This window comes from Lynx canadensis, chromosome C1 (assembly GCF_007474595.2).
Source record: "Lynx canadensis isolate LIC74 chromosome C1, mLynCan4.pri.v2, whole genome shotgun sequence".
In the NCBI taxonomy this organism is placed as follows: domain Eukaryota; kingdom Metazoa; phylum Chordata; class Mammalia; order Carnivora; family Felidae; genus Lynx; species Lynx canadensis.
In genome coordinates, this window is record NC_044310.1 from 13258972 (window position 1) to 13277453 (window position 18482).

Below are 18482 nucleotides of genomic sequence, written 5' to 3' on the forward strand. Positions count from 1 at the left end.
CTCCCGAGCACCGCTGAGACTCTATGGATCTGAGGTCTCGGGTCGGATTCTAAAAGTCTGTGATTCTGGGATTCCGCAGTCCTGAGACGTCTCGTGTCAGTGGCCCGGGGATGGTGAAGGGGTCCCGAGTGGGCTCAGAGCCAGACACTGAGGTGTGAATCCCAGCCCCAGCACTTACACCTGCAGCCTCAGTTTCCTTATCTGCAAAGTGGAGGTGACAGGGAGAGTCTACCTTGTTCTAAGGAGAAATGCTTACCTGTAAAAAACCACACATTCCGCGTTAGGAGGTGCCTGGCACACAGGAGCTCCAGAAGTAGGGTACATTCTTAGTAAAACTCCACCTGCTCTTTCCAATCCTGGCCACCCTGGAAACCCCCAGTTCGTTCAGCTGGCACTCATTTATTGAGCACCTACTCTGTGCCGACGCTGTTGCGGGCCCCGGGGAGTCAGCAGACAGAAACCGCTGTCACGGAGCTGACGCTTGCATGAACAAGGACACAGGTAAACGTGTCAGGCGGGGTTCCAGTAACTCAAATGCGTTGCCTCCCTCTGGCTCTGCTCCAGCCCTGCTTCTGAAGCCTGCAGGGTGATACTTGGCTTCCCTAGTGTCCAGGGGAGACACCGTGTCTCAGCTGGCGGAAAGCCACCAGGAAGGGTGGGAAAGGGGGCATCAGGCAGGAGGACGTGTGCCTGGGGACCAGTAACCTTTCTCTGGAGGAGCCTTCACTCCTGAATAGCGAGGGCCAAGCCCGACCTTGTATCCGTCTTCCTCGGAGGTGGACAGATCCGCTGTGTCCCAAGTACCAAGATCTCTGAGCCTGTGTGTTTCCCCCAGAAGCAGAAGCCTCCCTGAGAGGAATCCCATTTGAGAAGCACTGGAGGGACTCCACTAATTAACAACTAGGACTGGACCTTTCCCTCACAGTAGATAACGCTTATCGGACACTTCTCATTTGCGGGGCACGATGCTCAGTGTTCCACGTACATGGTCACTGTCATCCTCCCCGTGACGTTAGGAGGCAGGTATGATCAGTCTCTCCATTTCCAGCTGAGAAAACCTGAGGGAAGAAATTTCCTAGACAGTTAATCAGCAGTGTCGGGACTTGAACCCAAGTCTGCCTGTCATGTTCTTTTCTTCTGTGCTTCGTGGAGAGAAGGACCAGATGGAATGTTCAGCCCCGTAAACAGCTGCTTCCTATGGCATCGTGTTCCCAGTGCTGGGTGTTGTGGGAAGGATCAAAGTGGATAATAAAACTCAGCGTCTGCTTTCAAAGAACTCAGCCCTGATCAGGGGTTTTGGTGCAGGGGTGTGTCTGTGTGGGGAGGGGGGGCGGAGGGGGTGATGGGGCTTACCCCTGTCCCTTCTGGAGCCTCTAGGCTCCCCTCTGTGAATGGGCAGCTTACACTGGATGCCAGCTAAGAGCTCGGCCATCAGAGAGTCCCCACCAGAATGATAGTTGTAGATGTTGTTCTAAGCGCTTGGCCTGTGTTAAGTCCGTCACTTGACGTCCCGGGAGGCAGTGGTTCTCTGCCTTGTCTGTTGTGTGCCCGGGGCACAGGGCAGCTTGAGGGCTAGGACGGTCCCGTCCATCTCTCTATCCTTCACATCTCACTTGGCATAGAGCACAGTCCCAGTAAAGGTTCGTGATGAGAAGGAGGGAAGTAAGGAAGCAAGGAAGAGAAGGAAAGGATAGGGAAGGACAGAAGGGGAAGAACTTTTCCAACTCTCTTTGGTATTCTTTATCCGAGGGAAGGATGACCCACAGGCAGCTGCGATGTGCCAATCGGGAATGGCGTGTCCCACGCCTGCATCATTCTCCATCTGACTTCAAGGTTTTTGCTACATATGTGTATCATCCAAATTGCTATTTGTTTTTATTTATTTATTTTATTTCCACGAACCGCGAGATCATGACCTGAGCGGAAGGCGGACGCTTAACTGACTGAGCCACCCAGGCACCCCACTATTTGCTTTTAAAATAAAATCAATGTATGTTATTTTTTCAAATGATTATTTATTTTTGAGAGAGAGGGACAGACAGTGTGAGCGGAAGAGAGACAGAGAGAGACAGAATCCAAAGCAGGCTCCAGGCTCTGAGCCATCAGCACAGACCCCGACGCGGGGCTCGAACCCACGAACCGCGAGATCATGACCTGAGCGGAAGTCGGACGCTTAACTGACTGAGCCACCCCGGCGCCCCCAAATCAATATATTTGAAAATAAAAGTGTCTCTCACTGTCACATAAGGCAGGCAGCTGGAAACACACATCAGGGAAGACTAAACAACATTGATGGGGGACTTGCTGGAAAACATCAGCTGCGGATGCGCTTTTCTGTGTGTTCAAGAGGAAGCTCAGCACGGGTGTCAGTGAGGCAGCGAGGATAAGTTAGCACCAAGCCCGGACCTTGTCTTCCACACGCCCAGAAGGCCCGGAGGAGGAGTGGAGGGGCTCAGGGTTACTGAATGTCTGTGTCACTGCCATCTGGGATGTCCCTCCCTTGTAGAAGGAGGAAATGTTGAATGGGAACAAAAATGTGCTCCACACCCTCTCCCAGAAGCGGGGAGCGAGGAAACACTGCCCATTCCGCGCCAGTTCAGAAGCCCCTAGGTCAGGACGCCCCTGGGGAAGCCCTCCGTGCCCTGGGGAGTGGGGAGAAGCGGGGGCCGCAATTTCATTGCAGAGCCAGCTGTCTCTCCTGACCGGACTGCCTCGTCTCCTTGCTCTGTGCACCCTAAACGAGTCAGAGCCGGCTGCGCTGTTCCTCCAGCTCAGAAAGCTAAACGCGGCTTCTCTCCTCCAGAAGGATCTGGAAGACAAAAGAAACCAGGGGCACAGAAGCACCCCTCCACTCAGCCGAGGCTGGACGGGTGGGGGGAGGGTCTTAAGTGATCCTGTGCTGCTGAAGGTTGGAGGGGACCCCACCAGGAGGGGCTCCCATCTAAGCTTTGTCGCATCGGCCCTGGCAAAGATACACCAGAGCAAGCTCTGTATTTCCTTGTTCTCTCGTTCATCTGTTCATTCCTTCATTCATTCATTCAACAAGTATTCCGTGTAGATGCAGGAGTTGGCTGCGGGAAGAGTGTCTGGCTTAGAGGGAACGGCATATGCAAAGCCCATATGCTTTCCCATAAGCCTTTTCCTCCTTTTCTGGACCAGAGCTCGTTGCAAAATCCAGACAAGTGACTTCTAGAAAGTCAGACTGATTGAAGTTTGAACCTCAGATTCGTTTCAGCTATAGCTGTGTGGCCTCGGGCAAGTTCTTTGACCTCTGTGAGCCTCAGTTTCCCCTTCTGTGAAATGGGAATAGGAGTACACGTCTCCTGGGTCTACTGGGCCGACGTGAAGCACCAGCACGGGGTGGGGGTCGGGGGGCCTGGCGCAGAGGGTGGGAGGGAGCGTGTGTTAAGACAAGGATGGTCGCCCCCCGAGCAGCTGCGGTGGAGAGAACGTTGCACGGAGTCGCCCAGACGTGGCTGTGTCCCCGACCCGCCCCGTTACGTGGACAGGTCACTCACTACCTCTGCCCCTCAGTTTGCTCATCCGTAAAATGGGGAGAACAATAATAATCCCATAATAATCCCTTCGCTGGGTGGTGGTGAGGCCACGATGGGCTCACACCCACGCAAGTGCGCTGCACTCCGTCCCCGGCCGCGGGAAGGCGGGGATTGGACGCGGGCTGGACACAGGGTGACGGCTCGGGGACCAGTGGTAGCCGTGCCTCAGCTCTCCGCCAGGAGCCAGGCTGAGGGATCCCCGCTCTCTGCTCTCCACCCGCCCAGGTCTGGTTCAGTAATCGCCGCGCCCGTTGGCGGAAGCAGGCAGGAGCCAACCAGCTGGCAGCGTTCAACCACCTTCTGCCAGGGGGCTTCCCGCCCACCGGCATGCCCACGCTGCCCCCCTACCAGCTGCCGGACTCCACCTACCCCACCACCACCATCTCCCAAGGTGAGCGCACGAGATTGTCCTGGCACCTCAGCCGCGCCCTGCCCCCCATTCCTCCCTTCCTTAACTTAGAAGGAACGATAAGGGCTATTTATTTCTTTAACGTTTATTTATCGTCGAGAACAAGCACAAGCAGGGGAGGGACGGGGGGGGGGGGACGCAGGATCTGAAGCGGGCTCCCCGAGCTGTCAGCACAGAGCCACGCGAGGCTCGAACTCACGGACCGTGAGATCGTGACCTGAGCCGAAGTCGGATGCTCAGCCGACCGAGCCACCCAGCCGCCCCCAAGGGCCATTTTCTTTTTAATGGCCCTTTGTCTGTTTGCACGTGCACAGACGATCACCACGGGAACAGTGAGTTCCTGCCTTTGAACTTCTTGGTTTTGCCAACAGGCCACAGACCATCCAGGTGACGGTTAACAGGTAGCCTTCCCGCACACGTTTAGAACGGAGCTTCTCCAACTGTGAAGTCACATGCATCCGCTGCGGTCTTATTAAAACGCAGAAGTGACAGACAAGGCTACTATCCTCCCTGGACCCCTCCCTCCATCCTGTTCTCCCCCTCCTCTCTCTCTGCCCCCGCCCGCCCCGGGGCGCACGTTGGGAGCCCCACTACCTGACATCTGACTCATGACGCCCCTGGGGCTCCCTCTTAAAGGGCTGGCAGGCTGGAGTTCTAGAAACTGAGGAGAGAGGCAGGGGATCCTCCCTATGATTCTTTTTCTCCCCTCCCTATAATTTTTGATGAGAAATTGACGATGATGTTCTCATCCCCCGGAAGGCCGCGTGGAGGGGCCCTGACAGAGCAGAACAACAGCCCAGCAGCCAGGAAGAGAAATGGCAGCTCGGACCCTGGCCCCATCACTCAGTGGCCTTTTTGCCTTGCACGAGTGCCCGGCCCCTCCGAGCCTCGGTTTCCTCATCTGTAAAATGGGAATCCTGTGCCCGCTTCACACCCTTAGACAGTATTTGCAGAAGCACCTGGCCGGTGGTCGGTGCCCCCAAAATGCTGTCGGGACAGGCCTGGGTAGATTAAGAGAGTCCCCAGAGAGGTCTGACTTTCAGTCCAGAAGACTTTGAGCACCGACTGCGTGCCAAACGCTGTGCAGTGTGGCCGGTGCAGATGCCTGGAGGTTGTCTGGAACGTTGGTTAGCTGTCAGTCGAGCTTTGGCTAGTCCCAGGCGTCCTGTCCAGAAGCCAGCGTCCCACCCTGAGTAGCGAGGGGAGGTCCCTCCGTCCGCTGGATGGCGACGAGGAGGAAGAGGCTCGTGGCTGGCCTTCCACGCGGACGGTTCTTTCCCTGCCCTGGGACGCCCGCCATCTGGGCCGGGGCCACCGGCTCAGGCCCTCTCCTGGTCTCTCCGCAGACGGGGGCAGCACCGTGCACCGGCCCCAGCCCCTCCCCCGTCCACCATGCACCAGGGGGGCTGGCCGCCGCGGCCGCCGACACCGGTTCTGCCTACGGAGCCCGCCACAGCTTCTCCAGCTACTCGGACAGCTTCATGAACCCGGCGTCGTCCAACCACATGAACCCCGTCAGCAACGGCCTGTCTCCCCAGGTAGGTGGCCTCACCAGTCTGGTCCCTGGGAAGCCGCGGGCTCCGGGGCACCTCGAGAGAGAGAGAGAGAGAGAGAGTTAAAGTGGGAAGCAGGGACGCCCCCCCACCCTTGCTGGTCAGGACCCTGGGATCCTTTGCCTGGGCTTTATCTCCGAGCCGCAGGCCCGGTGACTCTGCGGGCAGGTATGGAGAATGGGTTTCCCCGCTCCTGGCCACCAGAAACAAAAGCTGTTGCCTTCGAGACATGCTCGTGGCCCGGCAGCCCCCCCCAGAGCTTGTGAGTCCGGCCCCCCGCCCACCTCATGGCTGTTCGGTTCACGAAAGTCAGGCATTTTCAGGCAGCGTGTTGGCAGAAGCCTTGTACCGTTTCCTGTGGGATGCTGACTGTGGTTTTGGGGCTTGGTTCTCGAACCAGGAGTCCTTCCCGGATTCCATCCTGTGCTCCACCCATCTCTTGCCTTTCCCCAGGCGTGACCACTGAATGAGAGGCAGGACCGCCTCCTGTTGGTAGAGAGAAACGCGGCTGGGGTTCTAGACTGGGGGCCCTGCGCCCATTGGGCCTTGGAGCTCGTTCCCTCGTGTGTGATTGGTTGCTGGCTGCGTCACTCGTTGACGGGGCTGTTGGAAGTCGTCGGGGCCACCCTGCGATCCAGTGCAGAAGGCATCGCTGAGGCTGTTGGTGGTGGCTGGTGGTTTGGGGAGCAGGACGTGGGGATGCTGGCCGTCCTGGTGGCTTTGAGGAGCTGATGGGTTCCCTTCTGTAGCCACAGCGGGTTCTCAAACATCCACGGAGGAAAGGCGGAAATCCAAGGCTGGTTTTGCCCTGCCTCCCACCTTCTGAGTGTGGTGCAAGCTTTCCTGAACGGCTCTGGTTCGGTAGGAAGGGTGAAGGCTGGAAGAGGGTTAAACCCCAGCTCCGCGGCTCAGGGCGTCGGGGAAGTTAGCATCTCTGAGCCTCACTTTAGCCCGCGTTGACCTAAAAAGTGATTAAACCGGGTGTTGCTAACCTCCTAAGAAGGGTGTTGTTTGTGCTCAGCTTGCTAACTGGCCGAAACCTTAGCGCAGAGCCTGGCACAACATAGGGGCCGAATAAACATTCGTCCTCGTGTCAACCCCCCGCCCCCCACAATTGCCAGGACGATATAATCAGTATGAGAACCCTGTTACTTGAAGAAAAAAGGGGGCCAAAGGGACGGTCCACTACAGCCCCCAGGCCACATCCATCTAGCTTCCTGCTGTTGTCAATAAAGCTTTATTGGAACATAGCCACGCCCGCTCCTTTACAGATTTCTGGCTGCCTTGGGCTGTAACGCCAGAGCTGAGAAGTTTCAAACAGATCACGTGGCCCACAAAGTGAAAAATATTGCTACGTGGCCCTTATAGGGAAAAAAAAATTGCCAACCCTTGGTCTAAAACCTTCCCTAGGTTTTAATTTTCTGCATGGTTTTGGGTCCGTCGCTGTGTGCCTCCGTTAGTGAGTGTGGTGGAGAGCTAACTGCATTTTAGTCTCCTCATTTTATGGGTAAGGTCCCTTCCCCTCTGTGCCTCAATTTTCCCCATCCGTGAAATGGGGATGGTGCTAAGCCTCTGTCTGGTAGGGTTGTTGAGGATGGGATGAGCTGACGTGCGCCAAGTCTTCCCCAGGCCGGGGCAGAGTTGAGCGAGCCGCTGAACCCAGAGCTCCTAACAGTGATGCCCGAGGTCCTCTCGGGGCCCACATTAGGGGCCGGGTGATGCAGCCTGCAGACCAGAATGCTTTCCCGGTGGAACCTCGTTGGCCTCTTTGGCGCTCAAGGCCATGACTTCCATGCCATTAGTGCGGAGGACAAAGCGGCTGAGCTGACCTTCCAGAGTCAAGAGGCAGACAGGATCCCAGAGCTGGCTGGGCGGCCGTGGCTGCAGAGACCCGAGGTGTCCACGTCTGAGGATGTGGTCCAGGCCTGGCCTCACGGTATGAAACAGGCTGGAGGAGCCCCACTTGGAAATCTGAAGAGGGATGTTGAGATTATGCAGGCCAGTCTTCTCGATTCATCTCAACAGGGCCCGGGAGGCGTTGGCCGGGCCAGGGCCCAGAGTCCGGGGCTGACCACTGCTCCTTGCGGCCCACGGGGCTGAAGTTTCTCCCCAAAGTAGCAGTTTTGTCACAGGGCAGAGGAGAGACGAGCAAATAGGGGGCGCTTGGCTTCTGGAGCACGATTCAGCGATGAGAGGGATACAGAGCAAGGATGTTTCATGCACTGTTTGGGCCCAGAGACCAGCCTCGGGGAGGGAGCGAAGACGAGAAAAAAAACCCAGCCATTACTGTAAGCAGCCAGTAGCCCACCCTTCTCCCTGCCCGAGCTGGACGCTCCCCTCTCCTCCCAGAGACCCTCGGGAGGCTTTCCTCCACTCCTCAGGCGGAGAGGCTGTCAGGACGTGATGGATTGGGCTGACTCCGGAGACTTGCCCAGAGGTTCCCACCAAAGGTGTGAAGACAGATGGAGGGTCTGACAGGGGCAGGGGGGACCAGGAGGTGAACAGCTGCTGGCAGGGGAGGGGGGGCCGTGCGCAGGGTGGGCGGGAGGGCAGTCCGGGTGCGCTTCTGTCCGTGTGAACTGCCGGGGTTAAGCTTCGAACACGTCCTGCGGAAGGGGACAGCGAGGGGGGGGTCTGGGTCTGTACCAGAGCTGCTGGTATTTGTGACTCCCCGTACGCTCCCTCCGCCCTCTGGGCAGGCCAGCCACACACCTCCGTGGTCTTGGGAGGGGTGGGGGGGGTACACTCCCACCAGGACAGACCCGCTTCCCAGGCCCTACCTCCCCACCGGCAGGGAGGTTCTCCGGAGCTCCCCTGGGTGAGAGGGATGGGATGGGGTCTGTCTGGGCTGGGGACATCACCCCTCACCCGAGACTGCAGGTCCTTACCACGCCCACCCCCCAGTAGCCTTGGCCTTTGTTCTCACAAAAGCCCAAGGCGATTATTATGTTGTGGGGGTGGGGGTGAAGTTGGGGCTCTGCGGAGCACCTGCTCATTGCACTGGTCAGTTTGCTGCTGGCTGGAGAAGTGCCCCCTCCCGGGGCCTGACCCGGGTCCTTGTCTCCGAGCCATCCCGGGAAGGGGGGCTTGTCAAGGCTCAGAGACTCCACGGAGGGACTGCCTGGGCGAAATCCCCTGGGAAATCCATCTATGCAGCTCCGTGCTGAACCCTGGCTCTCAGGCTAACAGATACTTACAGAGGGCCTACTACGTGCCAGGCACCGTTCCAGGCACTGCGGATGAATCAGTGAGCGTCAAGGAGGAAGACCCCTGCCCTTGCGGAGGTGACAGTGTAACAGGACAGGCAGACAATACATAATAGAACGGCAGGCCATGCGGTGTATCTGATACGCTGTTGACAAGGACAGCTTAACTTGCCAGCCCCTGTGACTCAGACTCTGTCCTGAGAGTTTCTTACGTGGTAAATACTGGGTAGCAAAGCCAGGCTTCAGCCCTGATCTCTAGAGTCTGAGAACATAACTAACACTGCCCTCTGCCTCAGAGATGCCCACTCTCTCTCTCTCTCGTTTTTTTTGGAGATTGGCTGGCAGTAAAAAAAAAAAATCCTGTCCCCTTTAGCTCTGCAGAGGGGAAAGCTCATTCAGCCCATGTCATGGATGAGAAAACTGAGGCCAGGACCTCAGGTTAGGGGCCAGTGGGCAGAGTTGAGTCACACGGGCAGAGGCCTCCTGAGAGGTTTAGACAATAATGAGCCCAGCCCGTCAGCCATGTGCAAAGCTCAGCTTTACAAGATCAGGGGCTCAGCACTCGGTAAGATACCCCCAGCTTTGTGCACGGGGTCCCCGTGAAGAGGTACCAGGAAAACAAATACAGTTTGACCCTTCGACCATGTGAGGATTAGGGGTGCCGAGCCCCCCCACCCCGATTGAAAACTCACATACAAGTTTTGACTCCCCCTAAAATGTTACTAACAGCCTACTTCCTGTTGATCCAAAGCCTTACTGAGAACATACGCAATCCATTAACTGCTTATTCTATACGTTCTGTTTCTTTGACGCTGCGTCCTTACAATAAAGCAAGCTAGAGGAAAGGAAACGTTATGAAGAAAAGCCTACGGAAGAGAAAAATTTGCAGTGCTGTGCTATATTTATTGAAAACCTCCATGTATAACTGGACCCACGCCGTTCAAACCTGTGCTCTTCAAGGGTCAGTGTACTGCCCGTGCGATCTCGTCCCTGATGGCTTGTTGGGGACTTGTTGCAGACCCTCCCGCCCAGCCCGCCCTCGCCCCTTTAGCCCAGGCTGAGGTCCTTGGACACAGCTCTTAGAAAACAACTCAGGACAGCTTAGGACAAGAGGAACCTTTCGTGGTTATGAATTACAGTGAGTAATCTGATGCCCGCCGTGGCTAGGAATCGCACACAGGGCACGCTGGGAGGCAGAGGTAGTGGGCAGGGAGATAAAGGGGACATCTATATGTAGGTCCCTTAGGATGCCTGCCCTTAAGAATTCCCCGGTCTGATGGGGGAGACGCAGCCACTGCCTTGAGAGGCTCCTGGTCTGGCCGAGGAAGGACTTCACCCATCCTGAGGAGCCCACAGTCAGACACAAGAGGAAAACCCCCGTCCTTAGATGCCCTGGTGTGATGGCAGAAGCCAGCGCTGTCCCGGGGGCCTCCCGGTGTGAGGGGAGGCAGGCTCAGAAAGTCACTCATGGCCGCTGAGCAGTCTGAAGTCCTGAGCGAAGAATCAGGAACATCCCGTCTGGCCAAAGGCTCCGGGCAGGGCGTCTGGTGCTGGCAGCTTCTTTAGGGCCCTTGTGGGCGTGTCCCTGGGGTGGGGGTGGGGCGCCCTGGTCCTGAGCTTCCTTCTCCCCCAAACTTTTTCAGTGCAGATTCTAGCAGAGCTGGAAGTGGAAACTTCTGGAAAGCCCAGACAGGGGAGAAAATTGCCCCAAACCGTAGTTAGCTTAGCAGCAGGGCCGGCCCCCAGAGCCCCAGACCCCCAGCGGAGGGCTCCTGCCACTGCTTCACAGGAAGGGGTGTTTCTTTTTTGCCACCGTGGCTCATTTTGCTCCTTCATAATGTCCCACATTCATTGTGTCCTTTGCTCCTCGCTGGAGCTTCACAGGAAGGAACCTGTAAAAGGGATTTACATATTTACGATTTCCCCCAACTGAACTAATGAAAAATATTCTCTGGGTGTGCGGTTCATCACACGGCCGCAGTCACAGTAAAACAAGCCTTTTTGTCCTTTTGGGCTCCTTGATGTTCTCTTCTCCTTTCCCTCTTTGGCCCGTTAAGAATTACCTGTGACGGCCAAGGTGGGGTGGATGCTTCCGGAGGGCCGGCACGGACGGGGCCAAATGCTTCGGCTGCTTTCACTCACCGAACCCTGGCCATTGTCTTGTGACCTTCATTTCACAGATGAGGAAACTGACTTGTCCAGGGTCAACTACCTCTCCATCCATCCGTGTGCCTGCCATGTGCCAGGCTCTGCGATAGGTTCTGGAAAGTGACAGAGCTGGGATTGGAACGGTCTGCCTCCAGAGCCCTCTGTGCTATTCTGTGGTCTCTGGCTGCCCCCCCCCCCACCCCAGCCCCACCCCCCAAGGTCCGTCCTGCGGTCCATCTGGTGAAGCTGAAGTTTGCAGCCACGGGGCATAGTCGGCAGCAAGGTCCAAATCATCCAATGCGAAGCGTCCCCTTCCTCCTAAAACCGGCAGGAATAAATCTCAAGGCTTTTATTTAATTTCTTGATGAAAAGGGGTCTCCTGAGTGATTTGCCACAGCAGACTTCGCTCCTGGCATCACTTGAGGGCCTCAGGGGACCCAATCCAGCAAGGAAAGGCACTCCATCCGCTGAATACCTGCCGAGGGCCAGATCCCACGGAAGCGTGGGCTCTGTGAAGTCATTCAAGTGCGCAGAAACGCTCTACTTGGGGAAACAGGCTCAGAGAGGTTAAGTGACTTGCTGAAGGCCACAGAGCAGCTGAGCGGCCGAGATGGGACACTGACACCGATCTGCCTGACCCACGAGCCATGCCTCGCGGTGCCCCTCAGCAGGATCAGTCCGCTGTGCCCCTTGTGCGATGAGCCCTGGAAACTCCGTGTGCTGCTTTCTCCTCTCACTTCCTCCTTGTGTTTCTTTTTTTTTCTCTTTATTGGCGACACTGCGTTTATAATAAGCATTTAAAATGAGTCTTGCTGGACCAGGGACGAGGAAGGAGGAGGGAGTGGGAGATTTGTAGGCAGGAAGACGGGGAGGGGGATGGTGGGGTGTTAAATAGCCCAGAATTTTTTAAAAACTGATGCAAATCACTGGTAGGAGAGAAATTATGTGCAATTACGTCCTGATATTGGAAGGTTTTGCCTAGCCCAGGCAACAAGATCTCATTAACAAGCAGAAAATAAGATTGAAATGGTGTGTAAAAGACCTGAAAAATGAATTTGAATGCTGCGTTTGTCCACAATTACCCCCTCCTTCACACGTATTTTATTGCAATTTTTTTATTATTCTTAATCTCTCCATTCCTCAAAGCAGATTGGGGACATCCTGGCATTACCGGGGCATCGGGAGGAGTGCGGAGGATTTCTTGCTCCCCTGAAAGGAGACCCTTCTCTCGCACATTTTCCAAGGTTGGGTTTTGGAGGGATCAGAATTCATTTCTCCGGCTTAGTGGGTTGTAGGAACACGGGGGCTTTAACCCCAGCCCCCAGCCGAGTGAGCGCGCGCCTCTGTGCCCCGCCCAGCCCTTCCTTCTTCTCCTTTCTGGGCGCCTCTTCTGCCTCCAGCTTCCTTCCCTTTGCCTTCTCAGGATCTCCTCCAGGCTTTCGCTCTCCCAGGGGTCTCTGCCACAAGCCCCCGCACCCCACCCCACCCCTAAGTAGGAGGAAGCTCAGGGGCTAGAGAAACAGCTCTGGGCTGGAGTTCTGGTTCTGCCATTTACTGAGCTGCTGTGTGGCCCTGGGGCAGCTTGCTTAACCTCTCTGGGCTTCGTTTTTTCTCATCTGAAAACGGGAAGTGATAATCTCTGCCTCTCCGGGGGCGGGCGCTGTGAGGATAAAGCGAGATTGGAGGAAAGTGCCTGGCACATAATAGGTGCTTAATTAAGTTCTAATCCATTCTTTACTTCTCCGCCTCCCTCTGCCCTGCATCCACGCCCTGGCCTCCTGCTCTGCCTTACCCCCTTCCCCTCCCTCCCCTCTCGCCTACCCTCCCTTCCATTGGTTGGAAAATGCCCGAGTTGGGCTCCAGTCCAGGACCACATGGTGTGTGTGTTCCCCTGAGCCCAGTCCTGGGGGGAAAGAATGCTGGGTGCGGGAAGCACCCTTTTCTGCTGAACACACAGGATGCTCTCCCCGCTCCGCTCGGGCCTTGGGAAAGGATGAGCAAGGACGGAACAAGTGACCGGCTCAGGTTGGAAGGACACGGCTCTGATCCTGAGTGGTTTTCCCCAGGGTTAGGGAAGAGCTGAGTCACCCCACCCACCCACGTACCCATTTCTCACCGTGACCAACGATGATGGTGGGGGGGGGGGGGTCAGGGGTCAGCTGGTGGGAAGGGCCACAGTCTGTGGCCAGATTTTCTCGGCCCCGAAGCCAAAGGCCATGTGGCAGCATCTGGCCTCCCCGGCTGGCTTCCTCCATACCCAGCACAGCCCAGCTCCCAGAGACCCTCTGCCACAAGCCACGTCTGCCCGCCTCCGTCAGGCGTACCAGGCGGGGGGGCCGCGGGTACTGTCTTCTCAGTCCATCAGGCAACCCCACGCCCCAAGTGCCCTCTCCCCCTGACTCCTGGCCAGCCCAGCCCTGGGGCAGGGACGAGCTACCAGGCTCAGAGAATCGGCCACGGGGCCCCGGGCATCTGCGAGCCCCGCCATCCCCCGGAGGGACGCACGCTGCCAAGATCCGGCCTCACATCCAGCTTTGCCTTTGTCCACAGTGAACCTACCTCAGTGGGAAAAGCTGAGCTATTTCCCCCCTGGAAGCTCCAAACAAAACCACCTGCTCCCGTCAGTCAAGGGCTCAGCTCCAGCCCAGAGGGAGAGGCCTGGACAGAGCCCCGCCTCCTGTGAACACAGATCCTTGTTTATTTCTCTGCCTTTCTCACCCCTTTTCCTGGGTGGAGGGGCCCGGGCTGGGCCGGGCGTGTGGGAAGGCAAGACTGGGATCAGGAACTTTCCAGACTGCTGTTGAGAGAGGCAGGTCATGCCTGTGTACAGGAACGGCGGGGGGGTGGGCGGTTTTGCTTCTGGGTGACTTTAGGCTCTTTTTTTTATCTTTGAGAGAGAGAAGTAGGAGGGTGACCCTGACCCGTTCTCCTTTCTTAGAGGACTAGGTAGGATTCTGGGAAGATAGCATCTTAAGTCCACATCCCTGAGTCTGGACAGGAGACGTGGGCCGCTCTGGGACTTTTTTTTGCCCACCACCAAATCGTGTGCAGGAATCTGGACGGCACACCTTGGAGAGGTGTGGGCGGGAGCTTCCCACGGGGCAGAGTAAGGTGGGGAGGGGGGCCCGGATGCTTCGTGCACCCCCGCGCTCCTCGGTGGGACCACAGGCAGTACCCAGTGCCTGATGACTCATGTGGGTACCACACGGAACCCGGCGTCTGGCACGCAGTAGGCCATCAGCCACGGGTGGTGAGCCCCCTGCGTCTGCAGCTACGCTCTGCTCCCAACAGGTGTTGGAGGCAGCCGATCGTTCAGTCTGTATTTGAATGTCATTACCTACAATGCCCTCCATTTACCTAACTGCTGTTATTCACACAGCGTCTAGGGAGCCTCGAAAAAGACATGTACTTGGCTGTCCCTCTCTAACCTCGCATATTTCAGGGGCCGCCTCCCCACCAAAACTGTCGTGGACAATTTAGTGGGATTTCCGGTCGGCGAGGATAGGAAGTGCAGAGGGGTCTGGGGAAGGAAGGGGATGGTCACGGAAGGCTCCCTGGAGGAGTCTTAGCGGGGAGGTGGGGTTTGCTCAGGGGACAATCAGGGAAGGGCTAGGAGGTTGGTGCAGACAGGACAGCAGCAAATCATCAAGCAAATACTAAAACAATGTCTAATGCAGATACATCAGGGACAAGTGGAATGATCATACGGACGGGAGTTCGGATACTGGGTTCTCTCCTTACTTGCTGTGTGGTCACAGACCAGTCACATGAGCTCTCTGAGCCTCAGTTTCCTCAGCTGGAAGACAGGGCCGATACTACTCGTCGTGCAGAATTATGACAAATAATGAGACTTTGTTCATGTGAAACACGTAGTACCAGGCTGGGCATATAGCAAGCGCTTAATAAGTGACAGTCTTCCGGTCTCTGCTTCTCCTTGCCCTGATTAGAAATTGAATGAGTGATGTCCTTTCTCTGGCCATTTCCTTTTTGGGACTGGAGGTCTGGCTTAGCCCAGGCCATGCCTGGTCACCGATTGGAAAGGCAGGACATCTGAGCTCCCTCTCTGCTCCGCTTCTCACCCTCTGTGTGACCTTGGTACATGCCTCCCCCTGGGCCTCAGTTTCCCTATCTGTGCAATGAAAGAGATGAATCAGTCTGTTCGTAAGGCACCTTCCTGCTCAGAGTCTGAGATTTCTGTGGGTTCTTTGTACAAGCACATGAGTCATAGCCTCTAGATCTGTGGGCAGGGACTGGCCCTCCTCTCCAGCCTGCCCCCCCCCCCCCTCAGGCTCGTGGGCCCCAGCCTGGGCCTTCTGGGCTTCCCAGCAGGCCAGGGGTTTAGCCTTCCAGAGCTGCCTGGTTTGGTGGGAAAGAATGCAAATAGCGGATTTGTCCTTCTTTCTGATTAGTACGGGGGCTTGGAATGAGACAGTCCCGGCAGATAGAGGGAAGAAAATGAGGGAGATTAGCAATTAATACGGCGGGCAGACTCGGAGCGGCACAGGCTGGTCCCTGGGGTCCCCAGCGGGAGGGAGGCCGCCGGGATGGCCAGCCACAGGACCTGGGAGGCCGGTGGCACCCCGGGTAGGAGAGGGAGGGTGACTTTGAGGGACCCCAAAGAGTCACGCTCTTCCCTGCCTCCAAGGTGTTGTGCCTGCTGCTCTCTCTGCTGGGACTCCCTGTCCGCCACCCTGTCCCCATCTCAAAACCACTCCTGCTTACTCCTTAGGACTTGGCCGCCTTCCGGGAAGCCTTCGCTCACCCCCTGCTGGGTTAGTTGTGCTTTCCCTGTGCGTTTATCATTGTATCAGTGTGTTAAAAGTACTTGTATTACTAGGCAGATATTACCTAAGAATAACGTTCTCTTTTTTTTGAGCACTTATCACAGGCCAGATGCTGTGCTAAGCCCATCACATGGATGATCTCATTTAATCTTCACACGATCCCCTTTGGAAGGGGAGGACCTCAATTATCTGTCTCGCAAATGGGGGGACAGAGGAACCCAGCAGTGTACATAATTGGCCTGAGATAAATCGCTAACAAGTGGCCGGCCCTGGACTTGAACAGCCTGCCTGCTCCCAGAGCCCATGCTCTCACCCAGCATCTGTCGCGAGAATGGTCTGTGGCCCACTTGCTGGTAGGATGTGGGGGGCCCCACACGTGGCTCTGATCTCGGCTACTCCCAGTGCCCTCAGGGGCAACAGAGCAAGGGGTACCAAGACGTGGGCTCTGGGGTCCCTGCGCCTGGTTCCAATCACCAGTACTGTCACGTCCTGCCTGTGCGATTCCAGAGAGGTTCTTCTCTGCCTCAGTTTACCCCTCTGTAAAGTGGGGCTAGCAGTAGGTTCCATCTCCTAGAGTAAGCTGAGGAACAAGCATGTTGAGATACGCGAGGCATGTTGGCCTCCGGCACACTTCAGGGGAGCTGTTTGCAGACAAGGGCTCCAAGGCCACACGTGAGTTGGGGGCAGGGCCAGGCCCCAGACCTCCTGTTGCAGAATTAATTTTCCCCAGGGTCCCTGAGGTCCCCTGCTCCTTCCTGCCTCCTGGTCTAGGTGTCTGCCCTGCCCCAGCCTCAGCCCCAGGGCTGTCCTCTCTCCAGCCCCTCCTCTCTCCTGGCCCTTTCCCCAGCTGTGAACGTTTCTCCAACACCTTTGGGAGTGGGGACAGGTGTTCTGAGCCACCCCAGGGAGTGCCGTTGCAGGATAACAGCTGATGTGGAGGAAGCAGGCAGAGGACCTTCCTCCCCCTGGGGCTTCAGGGAGCATCTGAGATCTCAGCCTGTGTCTCCAGGGCCCTTGTTCTGGAAGGTCACGCCTGAGGGCCTCCCCCACTCCCGTGTGGCCTTGGCCAGTCACTTCCACCCGGCACCTGTTTCCTCCAGAGTGATGAAGGCCAGCACTTTCTTCAGAGGGAGGACAGAGTCTCTGGCACCCCCCAGCCCAGCCAGGCATGCCCCCCACCTTCCTTCTCCTCCAGCCTGTCTTGCCTCCATGTCCTGTCCCTCAGCCCAGAACTTTCTCTGGGTCCCAGCTGTGATTTCTTCCCCGCATCCCGCTCTGCTTCCCGCTTCTCTCCTTAACCCACGCCCTCCCCTCCAAGTGCCCCACTTCTCCCCGCCCCTTGTCCCTCACCCCATTTGCACCCAGCCTGCTCTCAGACCCCTTTCAGCCCTCCCTCCTTCTCTCCGCAAACCCAGCCCTCCTCCCCACTCTCTTTCCCCTAATCTCTCATTCTTCTCCACTCCTTCTCTCATTTCCCGATTTCTCCAGCCCCCGCCCCCCTCCGTCCCCCCCCCCCTCTGCCCACTCTCAGGGCGGGGGCTGGGCGCGGTTCTGGGTGGGGGTGGGAGAGCTGGGTCGGGGCGGGCGGGGGCGGGGGTGGCATGGGGGGAGGGGACCGGGGGAGGGGACCGGATCCCCACTCCCGCCCCTCCCTGCGCTCCTCCGCGCGCCTTTGATCCATGGCCCGAGGCCGCCTGACAGTGGAAAATGCAGGGAGACAAAACCACTCAGTCAAAGTGATTCCCAACAACTGTCTCCCCGAGATAAGGACGCGCTCGGGCTCGGCGGCCTGCTTAATTCCTGCTGCCCGGGCCCGGGATCGGGGAGCAGCGCGAGCCCGGCGGCCCCCGGAACACGCTGCCCGCCCTGCCCGCCCTGCCGGCCCAGCCGGCCCGCCGATGCACGCAAGGTGGTGGCCTGGTGGCGGGGCCGATGGGACCAGGGCGAGCCATCCGGCCAGGTTGGGAAGCCGGCAGGAACTCACTTCCGGGGCAGTGTCAGGGCTCCACCCCCACTCCCCTTCATTCCCTCCCCCTCCACCAATGCACATGCCCATCCCTGAGCCTGAAACATTGGCGTCCTCCCTCTCTTCACTTAGCCAAGCCCCATTCATCTCTCTGGTGTCAGCTCAGAGGCCACTTCCTCCGAGAAGCCTTCCCAGACCAACCGTGCAGTCTGGGTGGGCACACTGCCTCCCAGGGTAGCAGTTGGGGCTCTGAATTCTAACTTTCTGGATACCGCTGTCTCCCCCTAAAGCAAGGGCTAGGTTACCCTAGTGGCCCATGACTCCGCCGCAAAGCCTAGCACACAGTAGGGAGCCAGTAAACTGCCGTGGGCACAGCTGGACACCGTGAACATTCATTCTCTGCCCAGCCCTGTGCACCTGCCTTTGAGGACCTTCCTTCCAGTTAGTTCCGTCAGAGACAAGCAAGCAAACCAGGAGCCAAAAGCCTCCAGAGAAGAGGCGATATCCCAGACGAGGGAGGGATGGGGGCAGGGGGGTACCCGTGACCCCCAGAATCCTCCAATGAGGAAGGAAACACCTTCCCCGGGGCTGGCCTGGCTGGGCTGGACGGACCACTGGGAAGTCCCGCTGTACGTGGTAACCATCTCCCTTGGCAAGCAATACTGCGATTCGGGGTTCGGGAGGTCAGATGTTATAAAGTAAGGTCAAAAGGAGACCTTTGCAATCCCCCCCAGAAACCTCAGAGCTGTCTGTCGGGGGCACAGAGACCGCCAGGGTGGTCCCATTGGAGCAGGGTGTGGCAGTCACGGGGAGGCGGCAGAATTCGGCTCAGGACGTGAAGGGGAAGGGCTGTCCACGT

The 18482-nt window shown here is 57.4% G+C and overlaps 1 protein-coding gene across 1 annotated transcript in view; it reads left to right on the top strand.

The window, feature by feature from the left end:
* Window positions 1-18482, top strand: part of PAX7 (paired box 7) — a 95956-nt gene that overhangs the window by 53674 nt on the left and 23800 nt on the right. Inside the window, 4 exon segments of the mRNA XM_030326489.1 lie at window positions 3783-3948; window positions 5313-5342; window positions 5345-5371; window positions 5374-5504. Coding sequence (XP_030182349.1) covers window positions 3783-3948; window positions 5313-5342; window positions 5345-5371; window positions 5374-5504 — 354 coding nt within the window.